At 53.8% G+C, this 20,817-nt stretch overlaps 1 protein-coding gene and 1 pseudogene across 2 annotated transcripts; both read left to right on the forward strand.

Moving 5' to 3' along the window:
* The first annotated feature begins 4,725 nt into the window (after window positions 1–4,725).
* LOC306951840 (protocadherin beta-15-like) lies at window positions 4,726–7,931 on the forward strand (annotated as a pseudogene). The gene is made up of 2 exons: window positions 4,726–7,363; window positions 7,842–7,931. The product of its transcript is annotated as a protocadherin beta-15-like (transcript).
* Window positions 7,932–14,802: 6,871 nt separating this feature from the next.
* LOC306951838 (protocadherin beta-15-like) lies at window positions 14,803–18,008 on the forward strand (the record flags this gene model as incomplete). The annotated part of the gene is given in 3 exon segments (XM_079542405.1): window positions 14,803–15,009; window positions 15,011–17,440; window positions 17,919–18,008. Coding segments are annotated over 3 exon segments (2,727 nt in total).
* Window positions 18,009–20,817: the final 2,809 nt, after the last annotated feature.

Raw genomic sequence — 20,817 nt, forward strand, 5'->3', positions numbered from 1 at the left:
TGGAGATGAGTGATGTCTCCTAGAGAGAGGTCCCACTACTTTTGGGACCAGTGCTCTTCAACATCCTTGTCAGTGAATCTCGTCAGTGGGATCAAAGGCAACCTCAACAAGTTTGCTGCTTGCACTAATGTGACTGGTGCTGTTGATACAACAGAAGGAAAGCATGCTATCCCAAGGGACTTGAATAGGGAGCCTGTGTGAAATGAATGAGGTTCAACAAGTTGGAGTGTAAGGTGTTGCACTTGGATCAGATTTATCACAGTTTTGAGTACAGTATTGGGGAAGAACTGAGAGCAGCCCTGAGGAGAAGGACTTGGAGTTTCTGGTGGACATGAGCCATAATTGCATGCATGCAGCCCAGATGTCCATCTGTATTCTGGGTTCCATCCAAAAAGAGAGATAGCTAGCAGAGTGAGGGAGGTGAATGTCCCTCTCTGCTTTGCTCTCTTTAGGATCCGCTTGGAGAACCGTGTGCAGGTCTGTGGCCACCAGCAGTGATGTGGAGCAATTGGAGCAGAATGAAGGGAGGCCATGAAGATCATCAGAAGAGTGAAGAATCTGGGCTGTGGACAAAGCCTGAAGTAGACTGGTTTGTTTGGCCTGGAAGAGGATCTGGGGATCTGGGGAGACCTCATTGTGGCCTCCCAATACTTAAAGGAAGACTATAATACAAGGGTGACCGAATCTATGCCTTCCTTTTCCTTCCCTTCCTCTGCCCTCTTTATAGCAGGATTTTTGGAGTTCCCAAACATCTGTATCTACAAATTGTGAAAGCGGTTTGCATCTTTTTGATTTGTTTGTGTACAACTGGGGACAACTTTCAGATAGGTGTGGGAGCTTTGTTGTGTTGTGATAAAATCAAGCACACGTGCAATATGTTTGTCATGTCAAGGAAGAGTAAAGCCTTTCACACAGGAAAACATGAGAGCCCTGGGTCGTGCAGGTGAGCTGCAGTGCCTCACCCAATGTGAAGAAACATTATCAGCATTCAGTCCTAGAGGAGAATTATCTTCCTAATGTGACAGCAACACAGAGTACTGGAAAATCATGTCAATTTCCTATACACACCTTTCCCTGTCAGCTCTCTGGCATCAATTAACACATTCAGTAATGCTATGTGTCTCCTCTCCTCTCTAGTTAATTACTGTCTGCAGATTAAAAAGAAGAGAAAAAGAAGAAAATACAACACCACCACCAATGGAAAAGACAAAACATTTTGCAAAAATCGCAGAGCGCGGAGGAAAGAATTTGCCATGGAGACCTGAGAAGTGATACCCAGAGCAGAAACCTGCTGCCAAAAGCGGCGAGTTTCCATTCCACTTTCAGGATCGTGTGTGCAACGAGAGCTGGGCCTTGGCCTATGCCTACTGCCCCCTGATCAGTGCTATTCAGGCAGTGCTGAGGCAAATCCCTCAAGTCTGCTGCATTGTGAAACGTTATTGCTACCCACGTGGAGAACATGATTACAGAAGTACATTCTGTAAGATGCTCACATTCCCAAGAGTCAAACCACTGAACAACATCTAAACAACCAGCAGGTGGATAAAGCTGCTAGGATTAAAGTGGTTCTGATAGCTCTGCGCAGGTGACATACAGGTGTGTTATTTACAGCCCAAAGTGCCTGATTTTCCTTTCACACCCTTTTACAACCAAAGGTGAACAGCAACGTGTCATTTGTGAACAGAGGGCAGTGAGAGTGGGAAGTGTCTTTAGAAGCTCTTCTTTGCCTGGATGTGTTCCTGGCTATACAGGCACCACAGGTGAGGTTACCGTAAGGAAGGTTATGGGTCCTCTCCTCTGCCTGAGATGCTAAAGGCAATCTGGAGTATAAACAAATGGATCCCAGGTGTCACTGTCAGTGTTACATGACAGGAATGAGGATGCATCAATGGAAAATAAGGTGATGACAGTGCCTTCTTCGAGGATAGAAACATAATGGAGCAATAGCAGCCAAAAAAAAAAAAAAAAAAAAGAAAAAGAAAAAAAAATTCTCATCCTTCCAATGACTGGTGATTGATCAAAAGGAGTGCAATCTGTATTCCAAGAGATGTCATTCCCTCATCTGTGAACCCTGAAATGAGGGTGAGCAGGTGTGGATCAATGCTCCAAGACTTCCAGGTGCATTGCTTGCAGCTGAGCTCCCTGCATTGGCCCCACCTTCTCACCTGGTGCTCAACCATTGGTTCAGGATGTGACCTGGCTGATCCTCTTCAAGCTCTATTCCCCATTTTGTCTACTGAAGCACTTGGCCCATGGTTGTTATTAGTAGAAGTTCCTGGGTTGCTAGTAAGAATAGTAACTTGAGATATAGTATAGTAATACTATAGTATTACTATATATACTATACTTTTTATAGTATATACTATATACTATAGTATAGTGTAGTAATAGTAACTTGCTAACAATACCTTGTGGATGGCTGGATGGTTGGGAGGAAGGGAAAGATAAAAAACTGAGTTGGATTCTGATGCTACTTAGCCTGTAGAGCCAAAGGAATGGAAGAGGAAAGCACAACAATGTGTGTATCTGAGTGAAGTTGTGGGTCTGACTTTGCAAACAAGAAGCTCCCATACGTGGTAAAGCTGGGAAACTACACTATTCTGCTCTTTCAAATCGAGTTAATGAGGTTTCAGTGAGCTGACTACAAATAATCAAGAGAACTCATATCCCTTGGGAGGATGCTGAAGGGATTGGGAGCAGAGGCCATGTTATCTTCCCTCAAGGCTGTTCTAAAAGAGAGAGGGAGGAACATCGAGGAAGGCAGCACATCTTGAAGCACATCTGAAGTTCCTGTATCCCAATGCATGCATCATGGGAAATAAGCCAGAGCTGGAAACCACAGCATTGAAAATTACAACAAATCAACTTATTTGTTCTCATGGAAATATGGTGAGAAGATTCACACAACGGGAACGCTACAATTAAGAGCCACAAGCTGTTTACAAGAGTTAGACAGAAAAGGATGGTCAAGGGTCTTAGCCATTAGGAAGAGCTGGGAAACTCCAGACCCAGGAGCCTCATGTCTGTGCCGGGGAAGATCAGGGAACACATCCTCTCAGGAGCCATGTTAAGACACTTGCAAGAAAAGAAGGTGATGTGACACAGCCAGCGTTGCTTCAACAAGGGCAGATCCTGTCTGAGCAATCTGGTGTCCTTCTATGGTGGAGTAACAGCAGCATTGGACAAATGAAGAGTGAGTGCTGTCATGCAGTTGGACTTGCGCAGGGCTTTTGACATGGTCCCACACAACCTCCTTACGGGTGAGTTGGAGAGGTATGGATCTGAAGGCTGGGCTGTTCAGTGCATACGGAATTGGTTGGATGCTCACAGCGATAGAATCGTGGTCAAGAGCGTTATGTGCGGGTGGAAAGCAGTGATGAGTGGTGTCCCCCTAGAGGTCTGTGTGGGGACCGGCGCTCTTCAACATCTCTATCAATGGATTGAGAGAGCGGGATCAAGTGCACCCTCAGCAGTTTTGCAGATGACACTGGTGTGCGTAGTGCAGTTGATGCAAGAGATGGTGGGGATGCTCTCCAGAGGACCTGGAACAGCTTGAGAAGTGAGTCCATGGGAATTGAATGAGGTTCCACACGTCCACGAGGTGGCCTTGGACTTGGGTCAGGTCCTTTCCGAGTGTGATTACAGTCTGGGAGAAAACTGACTGAGAGCAGCCCTGTGGAGAAGGACTTGAAGTTTCAGGTGCACAGAGACGAGCCAGACATGCATGCTTGCAGCAGAGATGAGCAACTGTACTGTGGTCCCCATGAAAAGAGAGGTGGCTAGCAGGGTGAGGGAGGTGATTGTCCTCCTCTGCTTTGCTCTTATGAGGACCCACCTGGAATATTTTGTCCCGGTTGGTGCCCACCAACACTGGCATGGAACGAATGGAACAAAAGCAGAGGAGGTATGAAGATGATCAGAAAATCAGAGCATGTCTATGAATCTATGAATCAATCTCGCCCTGCTCAGGATGCCTTGACGAGGAGATCCTTGCTTCTTCACATGGCTTAGGCAAGTGAATCACTGATGCCAGGGTTGCAGCAAAGCGTACAGCCCCTTTGGTGTCCTAGGAGATCTGAGAGCATTGTTGTGTGATGCCACACTTCAGAATAGGCGCAAGGTAGGACATGTTTGTCATGTCAGGGAAGAAAGCTGACTTTCAAACAGGAAAGCATTAGAAGCCTGGAACCATAAGGCATGCTGATATACACAGTGTGAAGAAAACAGGATCAGCGCTCTGTCCTGGAAGAGTATTATGACTTGAGCATGACAGCATGGTGGAGTCATGGTGAATCATTTGAATACAGCACAGTTCTGTGTAAGCTCTCTGGCAGCAATTCTCCCATTCCGTTCCACTCTGTGTCAGGACTGCTCTGTTAATTATTATAACAGATAATGTTAATCACTATAATGTTAATTACCATAATGGATTAAAAGAAAAAGAAAAGAAAGAAAAAACAAAATGAGGAAAGTACGATGATGAACTGAATAGCAGTGAGAAAATACTTTGCAAAGACCAAACAGAACGGAGGAAATGAATTCGCCGCGGAGACCTGAGAAGTGATACCAAGAGCGGCAGTGCGTGTGAGGGCAAGCCTGCTGCCAAACGCGGCGAGTATTTCCACTGCGCTTTGGGATCGCGTGTGCAGGAGGAAAGGAGATTGGAACCGGGAACTGGTGGGAAGGCGGAGAAGGAGCAATTCGGCGTCGCGCCGCTGGGTGGGGATGTTGTCCACGGAGCGGCAGCTCCCTGTGGCCGCAGCGCGCTTTCAGGCGCAGGCGCGCAGAAGAGCCGTGCGAGCCGCTCGGGAAGGGCGGCGGGGCACGGAGCCGGGCGCTGGGGGGCTTCGGGGCCGAGGCGCTGTCAAAGTGCGGCGGCTTGGGGTCGGCGAGCGGCAGCGCGGCGCGTCGGGGCCGGCGAGCGAGGCGGCGAGGCATGGAGGGCGCCGGGAAAGGCCGGCCGTGGCGGAGAGGGACGGCGAGCGGGAGCCGGAGCGGCGGCGGCCAGAGGCGAGTGGTGCTGTGGCTCGTGTGCGTTTGCGTGTGGGAGAGCGGGGCCGAGACGCTGCGCTATTCCGTGTCGGAGGAAATGGCGAGGGACTCGTGGGTGGGCAACGTCGCCCGGGACCTGGGGCTTTCTCCGAGCCAGCTGGCGGCTCGCAAGGCGCGCGTGGTGTCCGAGGGGAGCGAGCAGCATTTCCGCCTCGATCCGCACAGCGGCGTCCTGACGGTCACGGAGACGCTGGACCGAGAGCGGATCTGTCCGCACAGCGAGAGCTGCGCGCTCTTCTTCAAGCTTTTCTTTGAGAACCCGGTGCAGCTGATCCGCGGGGAGGTGGAGCTTCGCGACGTGAACGACAACTCCCCCGTGTTCCCGCAGAAGGAGGTGGTTCTGGAGATACCTGAAACTGTAACTCCCGGGTCTCGGTTTCTACTAGGAAAAGCCCGGGACAGGGATGTTGGGATGAACGGTTTGCAGAATTATAGCCTCTCCCCAAACTCGCATTTCTCCCTAAATCAGGGATTAGGTAAAGGTGGAGGCAAATACGCGGAGCTCGTCCTAGAGAGACCTTTGGACCGCGAGGAGCAGCGGGAGCTGCATTTGGTGCTCACGGCCACGGACGGGGGCTCGCCGCCCAGGTCGGGCACGGCTGAGGTGCGGGTGGTGGTGCTGGATGCCAACGACAACATGCCGGTGTTCTCGCGGGAGGTGTACGAGGTGCGCGTGGCCGAGAACAGCCCCCCGGGGCAGCTGGTGGTGCGGGTGTCGGCCGCCGATCCCGACGAAGGAACCAACGGCAAAGTGCGGTACGAGTTCACAGAGATGCCAGAACGGTCTCACCAGCTATTTCATCTGAACCCTGAGACGGGGGAGATTCGGGTCTCGGACAGTTTAGATTACGAGGAAACTAAATCTCACGAGCTCGTGGTGAGCGCTACGGACGGCGGCGGTCTGTCTGCGCACTGCAAAGTGCACGTGGAGGTGCTGGACGTGAACGACAACGCGCCGGAGATCGAGCTGAGCTCGGTGAGCGCGTCCATCCCCGAGGACGCCCCGCCGCGCACCGTGGTGGCCCTGCTGAGCGTGCGGGACCGCGACTCCGGCGACAACGGGCGGACGGAGTGCGCCGTCGAGGGCGACGTGCCGTTCAGCCTGACGGCCGCGTTCGCCGACCACTACGAGCTGCGCACCAGCGCGGCCCTGGACAGGGAGACGGCGGCCGAGTACAACGTGAGCATCGTGGCCACGGACCGGGGCCGGGCGCGGCTGAGCGCTCGCGAGAGCGTGCGGGTGCGGGTCGGCGACGTGAACGACAACGCGCCTCGCTTCACGCAGGCGGCGTACAGCATGTGGGTGAGCGAGAACGAGGCGGGCGCGGTGCGGATCGGCAGCGTGAAGGCGACGGACGCGGACGCGGGCGCGAACGGGCGCGTGAGGTACGCGCTGGTGCGGGAGGAGGGCGAGGAGCGGCCCGCCGTGTCGGTGGACGCCGAGAGCGGGGCCGTGTCCGTGGTGCGGCCGCTGGACTACGAGCAGGTGCGCGCCGTGGAGGTGACGGTGGTCGCCGGCGACGGGGGCTCGCCGCCGCGGAGCGCCACGGCGCTGCTGCGGGTGCTGGTGCGGGACGAGAACGACAACGCGCCCGTGGTGCTGCACCCGCCGGCCGACGGCGGCGCGGCGCTGGGCGAGCTGGTGCCGCGGCGGGCGCGGGCGGGCTACCTGGTGGCCAAGGTGGTGGCGGTGGACGCGGACGCGGGGCAGAACGCGTGGCTGTGCTACGAGCTGGCCAAGGCGACGGAGCCGGGGCTGTTCCGCGTGGGGCTGCACAGCGGCGAGGTGCGCACGGCGCGGGCCGTGGGCGAGCGCGACGCGGCCCGGCACAGGCTGGTGGTGCTGGTGCGGGACCGCGGGCGGCCGCCGCGCTCCGCCAGCGCCACGCTGGCCGTCGCCCTGGCCGACGGCTTCTCCGAAGGCCGCCTGCGGGCGAGCGAAGAGGCGCCGGCCGCCGAGCCCGACGGCCGCCTCACCCTGTACCTCAGCGTCTGCTTGGCCTGCGTGTCCGCGCTCTTCGTGGCCGGCGCGGCGGCCGCCGTGGCCGCCCACGTGCGGCGGGCCCGGCGGGGCGAGCCGGGGCCCTTGCCCGCCTTCCCGCGCTCCGCCGCCGACAGCGGCGCCGGCTCCCTGCCCCGCAGCTACGTCTACGACGTCCGCCTCGCCGCCGGCACCGTCGACAGCGAGTTCCGCTTCCTCGGGCCGCTCTTGCCCTGCTTCCCCGCCGGGCTGCCGCACGGCGCGGCCGAGCGGCGGAGCTCGCTGTGCTCGGCCGGCCTCGGCCAAGAAGAAGGCGACTGGGCCGTGCAGGTGAGGGAGCGGAGCCCCGCGCGGGGGCCGAGGGGGAGCGCGGGGGCAGCGCGGTGCGGGGCACGGAGGGAGGCGGGGACGGAGGCTGCGAGGGAGGGTTCGGCCCCGAGTGCGGCTGTGCGACGGCGGGGAGCTGCGGCGAGGCCGTGGCGGTGATGGGTGGCGTCGCGTTTCTCCTGCACGGCATCGGCGACGGCATAACTGCTGTCACCTCGGAGTCAGTTTCCCCTCCGTTGCTGTCAGAGTTCCCCCATCTCTTACCCTCTTTTTACCGTTGTCTTTAGAGCACGGTATTTGTTCATGAAGGAATCGTTAGTGTCTGCTCTTCTCTTCCTGATCCCAATAAGATTTCCAGTTATGCTTTTCTGAGGTCTTTAAGCAGGGCCTTAGTAGGTCTGTAGGGCTCGTTACAGGGTTTAAATGTTTTCCTGCTTAGCGTTAACGGCCCCATGTCAGCCCTGCACTGTGTTCTTTGCAGGGCCGAGCTCCCGTCTCTGAAGGCACGGGTGCCAGGGCAGCAGAGGAGAATGCCAGTTTGGATCAAAGCCCCTGGCTCAGCCATCAGTAAGGGAGGAGAAGGAGAAGCATCTCGGTCCTCGTGGGCTGATCTCTTCCAATTGAAATGAAGGAGGCACCAACATTGTACCAAAAATCGCCAGGGAAGCAGAGATGTGCTGTGTGAGAAGTCAAGGACAATCTCCTCTGATGCAGTACTTTATTCATGTGTTCATATTTAAATGTTGTTACATTTGGAGGTGGATGCATGCTGGGATTACTGAGGCGTGATATTTAATTGTGATAGTGCTATTGCTCCTAAGCATTAAGTGAATAAGGAGATGAAAAATTTTCTAATATTGAAGCTCTCATGTTCATACATCTGCTTTTATGCACTGTTTCTCTGTTGTTTCTTTTTTTGGTTGGTTGGTTGGTTGGTTTGGTTCTTTTCCCAGAGTAAAGTCAAAATGAATGGTTCTGGAACATGTCAGGATTATGGAATATTAGATAATAGAAGATTCAAAGCAATGTGGAATTTCCCTTTGCTCATGTATTTCCTGGAGTTGAATGCCTGGGGACAGAGACCAATAAAGTCTGCTGAGAAGTCTGAAAGAGTCTGAGCTTCACTCTTTTGTGCAAAGTTATTATTCTGTTGGAGAGATGCATTGAGGATCAGTGTTGCTCTTAAAGCCTTCTACACCTGCAGCTGAAGGACAGCTTCAGGTCCCTGTGTCCGTGTGAAACGAGGGCAGTCATGGTGAGCAGCGTCTGGGGAAGCTCTTCTCATCCGGATCTGTTCCCTGCCACAGCGGTGCCAGCCATCAGGGTACAGTAAAAGAAGGGGACGGGTCCCCCTTCCTCTCTCTGAGGTCGCAGGGGCGAATCAGCAGCATTGGTAGGAGCATAAGGGCACAAATAGCAGGTGGTGCTGTAACTGCTGTGTGCCATGAATGAGGAGCTGCATTCCAACTGGATGTGCTGATGCTGGCTTACAGCTGGTTTTTGTAAGACGTTTCTGTGTTGCTGATTGTCCTGTTTTTGGTGTGAATGGAGCTGACTTGCTTTGTAGTGGCTGATATGATGGTTTGTTTGGCCTTTAGGAGGAAAAGCATGTTTAGAACAGTGACTAGTGAGTTGTTGCTGAGCGGTGCTGCACAGAGCCAGGGCCATTTCTGCTTCTGATTGTGCCCTGAGAGTGAGCGTGCTGGTGGTGCACCAGAAGCTGGTAGAGGGCAGAAGGAGGCCTGCTGGCCTGAACTGGCCAGAGAGATGTTCTCTGCCATGTGACATCACACAGAACTCTAAAAGTGGGGAGATGTCAGGGTTGGGGGCCAGCAAGTGCTTGTGAACCGGGTGGGCATTGGTCAGCAGGTGGTGGTGCATTGATTCCTAATTCTTTATATCTCAAGGTGGTTCTGCATCTTTTCTTTTGTCTGTCTCTGTGTCCCTTATCTCTATCTCAGTGTATCTATGACTACATCTACGTGGTTCTCAGTATCTCTACCTCTCTCTGTACTTCTATCTCCATACCTCCACCTCTACCTCTTTTCAGTTTTTCTCCTGTGTTCTACTTTCATTCTTGTATTCTGACTCTCTCCCGCATCCTGTTGGAAGAGGGTGGTGAATAATGAACGTGTGGTGCAGAACTGCTGTCAGGTTATACTACAGCACTGTTTTTGGTGTCCAACACATGGCCTGAAGGGCTGAGATAACACAGGTCTTATGCGAGTGTATTGAAAACAGAATTGCAGAACTATTATATGTGTTTTATTAATTTATTACTTGTGGGCACCATGTTAGCTTTTCAACTATTTTTGGAAGTCTTTTGGAGTGTCTTCTAGAAGTGATTACATTTCACACCTTGGTTGCTACTTCTGTTCCCTGTTGTGCTGTTTACCATCTTAGGGGGCTGGAAGAAGATGATGATGATTTTGCTGTTACATGTAACATCAAGTTCTGATGTGTTGAAGTTACTGCTCAGGAGACTCAGCTGGTGTTTGTATTGCACACTGTCATCATCTTCGTACATAGGGAACCATCTCTCAGACGCTATGAAGAATTACACATTTTCCTTTGTGTCTTTAGAAAGCCAGGCTATGGGAGTGTGAACAGGCCATGTTTTCCTCCATGTCCTCACACTTCTTTGTCCTTCACCTACCTGTTATCTTTTGGCCAAATTACTATGGCTCTTGAGAGTGTTAAATGTCTTTGGGATGTTCAAACCAGCCCGATCCTACTGCAGCATCTCCTGTATCTGTTTCTGGTTTTGTCTATGTTTAACCAGCTCCTTATTAATACAACACAGAGATGTGCCCTGACACAGTGCTTTGTGAGTGTCAGGCTGTGTGGGAGGATACCAGCTGGTCCCCAGAAGATTGGGCACTGTCGGTGCTCTGGAGCTCCACACCAAACAAGTTCAGGATCCGGACGAATTGGCAAACTGTTTGCAGCAGATACGCCATCACTCTGGCAACTGTAGAGAGACAGCAATCAGAGCTGGGCCTTGGCCTATGCCTACTGCCCCCTGATCAGTGCTATTCAGGCAGTGCTGAGGCAAATCCCTCAAGTCTGCTGCATTGTGAAACGTTATTGCTACCCAGGTGGAGAACATGATTACAGAAGTACATTCTGTAAGATGCTCACATTCCCAAGAGTCAAACCACTGAACAACATCTCAACAACCAGCAGGTGGATAAAGCTGCTAGGATTAAAGTGGTTCTTATAGCTCTGGACAGGTGACATACAGGTGTGTTATTTACAGCCCAAAGTGCCTGATTTTCCTTTCACACCCTTGTACACCTAAAGGTGAACAGCAAAGTGTCATTTGTGAACAGAGGGCAGTGAGAGTGGGAAGTGTCTTCAGAAGCTCTTCTTTGCCTGGATGTGTTCCTGGCTATACAGGCACCACAGGTGAGGTTACCATAAGGAAGGTTATGGGTCCTCTCCTCTGCCTGAGGTGCTAAAGGCAATCTGGAGTATAAACAAATGGATCCCAGGTGTCACTGTCAGTGTTACATGACAGGAATGAGGATGCATCAATGGAAAATAAGGTGATGACAGTGCCTTCTTCAAGGATAGAAACATAATGGAGCAATAGCAGCCAAAAAAAAAAAAAAAAAAAAAAAAAAAAGAAAAAGAAAAAAAAATTCTCATCCTTCCAATGACTGGTGATTGATCAAAAGGAGTGCAATCTGTATTCCAAGAGATGTCATTCCCTCATCTGTGAACCCTGAAATGAGGGTGAGCAGGTGTGGATCAATGCTCCAAGACTTCCAGGTGCATTGCTTGCAGCTGAGCTCCCTGAATTGGCCACACCTTCTCACCTGGTGCTCAACCATTGGTTCAGGATGTGACCTGGCTGATCCTCTTCAAGCTCTATTCCCCATTTTGTCTACTGAAGCACTTGGCCCATGGTTGTTATTAGTAGAAGTTCCTGGGTTGCTAGTAAGAATGGTAACTTGAGAGGTGCTAACAATACCTTGTGGATGGCTGGATGGTTGGGAGGAAGGGAAAGATAAAAAACTGAGTTGGATTCTGATGCTACTTAGCCTGTAGAGCCAAAGGAATGGAAGAGGAAAGCACAACAATGTGTGTATCTGAGTGAAGTTGTGGGTCTGACTTTGCAAACAAGAAGCTCCCATACCTGGTAAAGCTGGGGAACTACACTATTCTGCTCTTTCAAATCGAGTTAATGAGGTTTCAGTGAGCTGACTACAAATAATCAAGAGAACTCATATCCCTTGGGAGGATGCTGAAGGGACTGGGAGCAGAGGCCATGTTATCTTCCCTCAGGGCTGTTCTAAAAGAGAGACGGAGGAACATCGAGGAAGGCAGCACATCTGGAAGCACATCTGAAGTTCCTGTATCCCAGTGCATGCATCATGGGAAATAAGCCAGAGCTGGAAACCACAGCATTGAAAATTACAACAAATCAACCTATTTGTTCTCATGGAAATGTGGTGAGAAGATTCACACAACGGGAACACTACAATTAAGAGCCACAAGCTGTTTACAAGAGTTAGACAGAAAAGGATGGTCAAGGGTCTTAGCCATTAGGAAGAGCTGGGAAACTCCAGACCCAGGAGCCTCATGTCTGTGCCGGGGAAGATCAGGGAACACATCCTCTCAGAAGCCATGTTAAGACCAGAAAAAAAGGTGATGTGACACAGCCAGCGTTGCTTCAACAAGGGCAGATCCTGTCTGAGCAATCTGGTGTCCTTCTATGGTGGAGTAACAGCAGCATTGGACAAATGAAGAGTGAGTGCTGTCATGCAGTTGGACTTGCGCAGGGCTTTTGACATGGTCCCACACAACCTCCTTACGGGTGAGTTGGAGAGGTATGGATCTGAAGGCTGGGCTGTTCAGTGCATACGGAATTGGTTGGATGCTCACAGCGATAGAATCGTGGTCAAGAGCGTTATGTGCGGGTGGAAAGCAGTGATGAGTGGTGTCCCCCTAGAGGTCTGTGTGGGGCCCGGCGCTCTTCAACATCTCTATCAATGGATTGAGAGAGCGGGATCAAGTGCACCCTCAGCAGTTTTGCAGATGACACTAGTGTGCGTAGTGCAGTTGATGCAAGAGATGGTGGGGATGCTCTCCAGAGGACCTGGAACAGCTTGAGAAGTGAGTCCATGGGAACTGAATGAGGTTCCACACGTCCACGAGGTGGCCTTGGACTTGGGTCAGGTCCTTTCCAAGTGTGATTACAGTCTGGGAGAGAAGTAACTGACAGCAGCCCTGTGGAGAAGGACTTGAAGTTTCAGGTGCACAGAGACGAGCCAGACATGCATGCTTGCAGCAGAGATGAGCAACTGTACTGTGGTCTCCATGAAAAGAGAGGTGGCTAGCAGGGTGAGGGAGGTGATTGTCCTCCTCTGCTTTGCTCTTATGAGGACCCACCTGGAATATTTTGTCCCGGTTGGTGCCCGCCAACACTGGCATGGAACGAATGAAACAAAAGCAGAGGAGGTATGAAGATGATCAGAAAATCAGAGCACCTCCGCTATGAAGGAAAACTGAGGCAGACTGATTGTTGAGCCTAGAGGAAGATCACATTGTGGTTTCCAGTACATGAATGAGCTTACAAACAGGAGGGAGATTGTCTTTTCAATCCCTTCCCTTTTGCTGATACCTGTGAGACCGGGGGTCACAACTGCTGTTAAAAGGACCACAGTGGGATTCACAAATGATCAACATGAACACAGCTGAGTGCTAACTCTGAGTGCTCAGGTACTTCCCATGTGGGCGCTGTTTGCCTGGTTGCAGAGGGATGCTCCCCTTGGCACCACTCTTCTGGGAGCTCACAGCAGAGGCTTCACAAAGAAGCACTGTAATGGTAGAAGCAATGGAACTCTGACCCAATGCTGTAGACAAGAGGAGGACATGAAGATAATCAGAAGTGGATGAAGGAAGAGTAAGTGATGTCATCCAGTTGGACTTGTGCAAGGCTTTTGACATGGTCCCACACAACCCCCTAATCTCAAAGTTGGAGAGGTGTGGATCTGAAGGATGAGCTGTTCAGTGGATAAGGATTTGAATTGGTTGGATGGTCACAGCCACAGGACTGTGGTCAAGAGCACTACGTCCAGGTGGAAACTGGTGAAGAGTGGTGTCCCCCTGGGGTCTGTCCTGGGACTAATGCTCTCCAACATCTCAATCAATGAATTGAGACAGTGGGATCAGATGCACCATCAGCAAGTCTGCAGATGACACTTAGCTGAGAAGTACACTTCATGCAAGAGATGGTAGGGATGGATTCAAAGGACCTGGACAAACTTGGGAAGTGAGTCCACATGAATCGCATGAGGTTCAACATGTCCATGAGGTGGACTTGGACTTTGGTCAGGTTCTTCCTGAGTATGATTACAGTCTGGGAGAAGTAACTGAGAGCAGCCCTGTGGAGACTCCGAGTTTCAGGTGCACCAAGATCTTGACATGAGCCATAACTGTGTGTTTGCCACCCATATGACCAACTATATTGTGGGTTCCATCAGAAGAGACATGGCAAGCAGGGTGAGGGAGTTGCTTGTCCCCTTCTGCTTTGCACTCATGAGGATCCACCAGAATACTGTGTCCTGGTTTGTGCCCACCAGCAGTGACATGGAGTGAATGGAACAAGACAAGAGGACATAAAGAGGTTGAAGCAGCTCTGCTATGAAGAAATGCTGAGGCAGACTGGCTTGTTCAGCCCAGAGAAGAGTCACATTGTGGCTTTCCAATACTTACATGAACTTACAAACAAGAGCGTGATTGACTCTTCACATTCCTTCCCTTCTGCACATATCTGTGAGACTGGGGGTCCCAGCTGCTGTTAAAGGACCCCAATGGAGTTCACAATGCATAAACATGAACGCAGCTGAGTGCTAACTCTGAGTGCTCAGGCACTTCCCATGTGGGCACTATTTCTCATATTGCAGAGGGATGCTCCCCTTGGCATCAGCCACACTCTATCAAACAGGAAAGCATTAGAGCCCTAGCAGCTTTGGGTGAGGTGTGATACACAGTGTGAAGAAAACAATATCAGCATTCAGTGCTAGAGCAGAAATATCATTCTAGTGTGATGGCAAGATGGGGTGATGGTGAATCACTTGCCTGAAACATCTTTCCCTGTAAGAAGTCTCACACCAGTTCAATCATTCAATGCTCCTATGTGTCCAAACCACCACCCTTCCCAACAAGCTGGTAAAAAAGAAGAGAAAATAAAGAAAATGTGACTTTTCAGTACACTGAAAAGACATAACATGCCGTAAATTCCACTCAGCAGGGAGCAAAAGCTTTCGCAGTGGAGACACAGGAAGTTCTACCAAGATGTCAAACGGGGTGGTTATTTAAACAGAGCGCCTTTCGGATCGAATTTGGAGGAGGAGAAGAGATTCGAACCTCCAACTCCTTCAGCATCGCCAGCGTTGGTGGGAAGCAATTCGGCGTCGCGCCGCTGGGTGGGGATGTTGTCCACGGAGCGGCAGCTCCCTGTGGCCGCAGCGCGCTTTCAGGCGCAGGCGCGCAGAAGAGCCGTGCGAGCCGCTCGGGAAGGGCGGCGGGGCACGGAGCCGGGCGCTGGGGGGCTTCGGGGCCGAGGCGCTGTCAAAGTGCGGCGGCTTGGGGTCGGCGAGCGGCAGCGCGGCGCGTCGGGGCCGGCGAGCGAGGCGGCGAGGCATGGAGGGCGCCGGGAAAGGCCGGCCGTGGCGGAGAGGGACGGCGAGCGGGAGCCGGAGCGGCGGCGGCCAGAGGCGAGTGGTGCTGTGGCTCGTGTGCGTTTGCGTGTGGGAGAGCGGGGCCGAGACGCTGCGCTATTCCGTGTCGGAGGAAATGGCGAGGGACTCGTGGGTGGGCAACGTCGCCCGGGACCTGGGGCTTTCTCCGAGCCAGCTGGCGGCTCGCAAGGCGCGCGTGGTGTCCGAGGGGAGCGAGCAGCATTTCCGCCTCGATCCGCACAGCGGCGTCCTGACGGTCACGGAGACGCTGGACCGAGAGCGGATCTGTCCGCACAGCGAGAGCTGCGCGCTCTTCTTCAAGCTTTTCTTTGAGAACCCGGTGCAGCTGATCCGCGGGGAGGTGGAGCTTCGCGACGTGAACGACAACTCCCCCGTGTTCCCGCAGAAGGAGGTGGTTCTGGAGATACCCGAAACGGCATCGCTTGGGTCAAGTTTTCCCCTGGAAAAAGCTCGTGATGAAGACGCGGGGATCAACGGTTTACAGAATTACAGCCTCACCCCAATCTCGCATTTCTCCTTAGAAGTAAGAAGTGCGAAAAGTGGAGAGAGATACCCGGAGCTCGTCCTAGAGAGACCTTTGGACCGCGAGGAGCAGCGGGAGCTGCATTTGGTGCTCACGGCCACGGACGGGGGCTCGCCGCCCAGGTCGGGCACGGCTGAGGTGCGGGTGGTGGTGCTGGATGCCAACGACAACATGCCGGTGTTCTCGCGGGAGGTGTACGAGGTGCGCGTGGCCGAGAACAGCCCCCCGGGGCAGCTGGTGGTGCGGGTGTCGGCCGCGGATCCCGACGAAGGAACCAACGGCAAAGTGCGGTACGAGTTCACACAGACTTCTGAACTTAGTCGCAGGCTCTTTGATCTGAACTCTGAGACGGGAGACATCCGGATCTCGGGAAACATCGATTTCGAGGATGCAGGAACCCACGAACTAGTGGTTAGGGCCACAGACGGCGGTGGTCTCTCTGCACGCAGTAGCGTGCACGTGGAGGTGCTGGACGTGAACGACAACGCGCCGGAGATCGAGCTGAGCTCGGTGAGCGCGTCCATCCCCGAGGACGCCCCGCCGCGCACCGTGGTGGCCCTGCTGAGCGTGCGGGACCGCGACTCCGGCGACAACGGGCGGACGGAGTGCGCCGTCGAGGGCGACGTGCCGTTCAGCCTGACGGCCGCGTTCGCCGACCACTACGAGCTGCGCACCAGCGCGGCCCTGGACAGGGAGACGGCGGCCGAGTACAACGTGAGCATCGTGGCCACGGACCGGGGCCGGGCGCGGCTGAGCGCTCGCGAGAGCGTGCGGGTGCGGGTCGGCGACGTGAACGACAACGCGCCTCGCTTCACGCAGGCGGCGTACAGCATGTGGGTGAGCGAGAACGAGGCGGGCGCGGTGCGGATCGGCAGCGTGAAGGCGACGGACGCGGACGCGGGCGCGAACGGGCGCGTGAGGTACGCGCTGGTGCGGGAGGAGGGCGAGGAGCGGCCCGCCGTGTCGGTGGACGCCGAGAGCGGGGCCGTGTCCGTGGTGCGGCCGCTGGACTACGAGCAGGTGCGCGCCGTGGAGGTGACGGTGGTCGCCGGCGACGGGGGCTCGCCGCCGCGGAGCGCCACGGCGCTGCTGCGGGTGCTGGTGCGGGACGAGAACGACAACGCGCCCGTGGTGCTGCACCCGCCGGCCGACGGCGGCGCGGCGCTGGGCGAGCTGGTGCCGCGGCGGGCGCGGGCGGGCTACCTGGTGGCCAAGGTGGTGGCGGTGGACGCGGACGCGGGGCAGAACGCGTGGCTGTGCTACGAGCTGGCCAAGGCGACGGAGCCGGGGCTGTTCCGCGTGGGGCTGCACAGCGGCGAGGTGCGCACGGCGCGGGCCGTGGGCGAGCGCGACGCGGCCCGGCACAGGCTGGTGGTGCTGGTGCGGGACCGCGGGCGGCCGCCGCGCTCCGCCAGCGCCACGCTGGCCGTCGCCCTGGCCGACGGCTTCTCCGAAGGCCGCCTGCGGGCGAGCGAAGAGGCGCCGGCCGCCGAGCCCGACGGCCGCCTCACCCTGTACCTCAGCGTCTGCTTGGCCTGCGTGTCCGCGCTCTTCGTGGCCGGCGCGGCGGCCGCCGTGGCCGCCCACGTGCGGCGGGCCCGGCGGGGCGAGCCGGGGCCCTTGCCCGCCTTCCCGCGCTCCGCCGCCGACAGCGGCGCCGGCTCCCTGCCCCGCAGCTACGTCTACGACGTCCGCCTCGCCGCCGGCACCGTCGACAGCGAGTTCCGCTTCCTCGGGCCGCTCTTGCCCTGCTTCCCCGCCGGGCTGCCGCACGGCGCGGCCGAGCGGCGGAGCTCGCTGTGCTCGGCCGGCCTCGGCCAAGAAGAAGGCGACTGGGCCGTGCAGGTGAGGGAGCGGAGCCCCGCGCGGGGGCCGAGGGGGAGCGCGGGGGCAGCGCGGTGCGGGGCACGGAGGGAGGCGGGGACGGAGGCTGCGAGGGAGGGTTCGGCCCCGAGTGCGGCTGTGCGACGGCGGGGAGCTGCGGCGAGGCCGTGGCGGTGATGGGTGGCGTCGCGTTTCTCCTGCACGGCATCGGCGACGGCATAACTGCTGTCACCTCGGAGTCAGTTTCCCCTCCGTTGCTGTCTGAGTTCCCCCATCCTTTATCCTCTTTTTACCGTTGTCTTTAGAGCATCTTCATGCTTCATTTAGACCTCTTCATGAGGGAATAGTTAGTGTCTGATCCCAATTAGATTTCCAGTTATGCTTTTCTGAGGTCTTTAAGCAGGGCCTTAGTAGGTCTGTAGGGCTCGTTACAGGGTTTAAATATTTTCCTGCTTAGCGTTTACGGCCCCATGTCAGCCCTGCACTGTGTTCTTTGCAGGGCCGAGCTCCCGTCTCTGAAGGCACGGGTGCCAGGGCAGCAGAGGAGAATGCCAGTTTGGATCAAAGCCCCTGGCTCAGCCATCAGTAAGGGAGGAGAAGGAGAAGCATCTCGGTCCTCGTGGGCTGATCTCTTCCAATTGAAATGAAGGAGAGACCCAGCGTGCACCAAAAATGTACCAGGGAATTGCCGTGCTGCTCTGTGAGAGCGCAAGGACACTCCTCTTAAGCAGCGCTGTATTCGTTGTTTATTCTGCAGTTTTATTATGTTTGGGGTTGGACGCATGCTGGGAATTATGTGATATAATTTGTAATACTGATAATGCAATTGCTTCCAGGTATTAAGTTAAACACAGAAAGAAAATATGCTGAACATTTTTGTAATTCAGGTTTCATGCTTTCTTTTTTGCTGTCAGGTGGGCTGTGTAGTAATGGTATCTATTCCATGCCATGCTGTATCGCTGTTTATCCAAGCTGAATATTGCCAGCAAAGGCATTCTTTATTAACACTGAGTAGCTGGCTGCTGTAGTGATGGCTGACATTCACACAGTGCACAGTGAGGCAGGAGTTTCTTGGTTGCTGTACAGGATGCTCTTTGACACATTTATTGCAATTTGGTTTGGTTTTCTAATCTCATGTCTAAATGTATGGTTCTAGAGCATTTCTGGAACATCATGTGTAAGACAGCAGAGAATTCAGAGCAATGTGATATTTCTAATACTTCATTTCACTCCTGTATTTCCATGATTTGAATGTGTGGTTACAAAACCAATAAAATCTACTGGGAAATCTAAAAAAATTTGAGTTTTAATATAAGGGCTGCATCGTTTGATGTGCAGATACCATTCTAGCTCTCAGCTCCATTAAGGATCACTCATTGTTTAAAGCCTTTCTACTGGTGATGTTGACGGACAGCCCTTTCCATGAGCTGTGGGGAGTCAGAGCAGGAGAGGTCTGTGAATCTGTTCTCAGCCTGCATCTGTTCCTAAATGTGGTGGTAGCATAGGTGAGTAAGGAATGATTACAGGTCCACCTTGGGACGTTCAGGAGCAGAGGTCAGGGCTTAAAAGAAAGCATACTGAGTGTCTGTGCTGTTCTTGCATGGAATGAATGAGGAGCCAAGTGCCCAACCTTATCTGCTGATGCCGTTTGCCTACGGCTGGCTTTTGCTCCTAATTTCTGTGTGTCTGATGGTCCTGTATTCAGATGGAATAGAGCTGATTTACTTTCTAGAGTGATGCTGTGTTTTGCTTTGAGGAGCAAAACAATGTTGAGAACACAGCGATGTTTTAGTTGTTGTTGAGCAGTGCTGCACAGTTGAAGACGTTTCAGCTTTTTGTGCTATCCAGCCAGTAAAGGGGCTGTGGGTGTGCAAGAAGCTGGGGGGATGGATTCAGGAGAGGTGACCTAACCTGGCGAAACGGATATTCCAACTCATGTGACAAAATGCATAATGAGAAACTGGGAGAGTTGGCTGAAACTGGGGGCAGTTTCTGCTTGGGGGCTGGATGAGTATTGCTCTGTGGGTGGTGAGCAATTGCACTGTGCATCTCTTGTTGTCACAGCATCACAGAATTAAAAAATGGCTTGGGCTGAAAAGGACCACAATGATCATCTGGTTTCAACCCCCTGCTACGTGCAGGGTCGCCAACCACCAGACCAGGCTGTCCAGAGCCACATCCAACCTGGCCTTGAATGCCTCCAGGGATGGGGTATCCACAGTCTCTCTGGGCAACTGTCCCAGTGTGTCACCACCCTCTGTGTGAAATGTTGCAGAAAAGTGTAGAAATGTTTTCTATGTTTCTATTTCTCATTACTGTCAGGACTGCCTGCCAGACTAGTAATTTACGATTATCAGAGTGTGAGGGAGGATACTAGCAGCACTCTAGAAGACTGGGCACCATCAGTGCTTTGGATCTACACCCAAAAACAAGTGCAGGATCCAGAAGAACTGGGAAACTGTTTGCAGCAGATACGCCATCACTCTGGCAACTGTAGAGAGACAGCAATCACTGCCACGTGCTGGGGCTTGGCCTATGCCTACTGCCATTTATCAGTGCTAATCAGCACACTCAAGAGAAGGGAAGAGCAGGTCTCTAACTCTGATGACAACGTGACAGGCCCTGCGGCTGCTGCAACTGCTGTGATAGGCCCTGCAGTTTCTTCAGCCCTCCCTGCAGTGCCTGTGGTTGCTTTGAGGCCTGTGCCAGTTGCTGTGGTGGCTCCAAGCCCTGCTCCGTGCTCTGTGGCTGCTCCAACTGCCGCCACAGGCCTGTAGTTACTGCAGCCCTGCTATCTGCCCTGCAGTTGCTCCAGCTCCTCCATCACAGCCTGTGGTTGCTTCAAATCTTGTGTGAGGACCTGTAGTTTCACCAGCTCTCAAAACAGGCCCTGGAGTCACTGCATTCCCACTGATAATCACTGTTGTTTCTTCAACTCCCATGAGAGGCCTTGTGGTTACTCCAATGCATGACACAGACCCTGCAGTTACCCAGTGTCTCAAAACGTCTCTGGTTGCTCCAATTCTCATTACACGCAGTGTCGTTTCTCCAGCTCTCACAAGAGGCCCTGTGGTTGCTCCAACCCACTTAACACACGTGGTTGCTCCAAGTCCCATGACAAGCCTTACAGTTGCTCCAGTTCCTGCAGCAGGCCCTGCAGGTGCTCCAACCCTCAAAACAGGCCCTGCAGTTTCTCCAGGCCCTGTGCCTGGCCCTTCTGTCTGAAGGAGGGACCGTCTCTGTTACTATCAGTTGCCCCTGAGGACACAATGACTGCAAATGTCAACTTATGGTCATAACCCATACAGGAGGCAATAACCTTCTGATCCCTGACCACACAGCAGCATGGAGCAGAGTACTGCGTCATACAGGAGAAGTTAAAGAAACCACTGAAGGAG

The sequence above is a fragment of the Tetrao urogallus genome (genome assembly GCF_951394365.1).
Source record: "Tetrao urogallus genome assembly, chromosome: 14".
NCBI lineage: Eukaryota > Metazoa > Chordata > Aves > Galliformes > Phasianidae > Tetrao > Tetrao urogallus.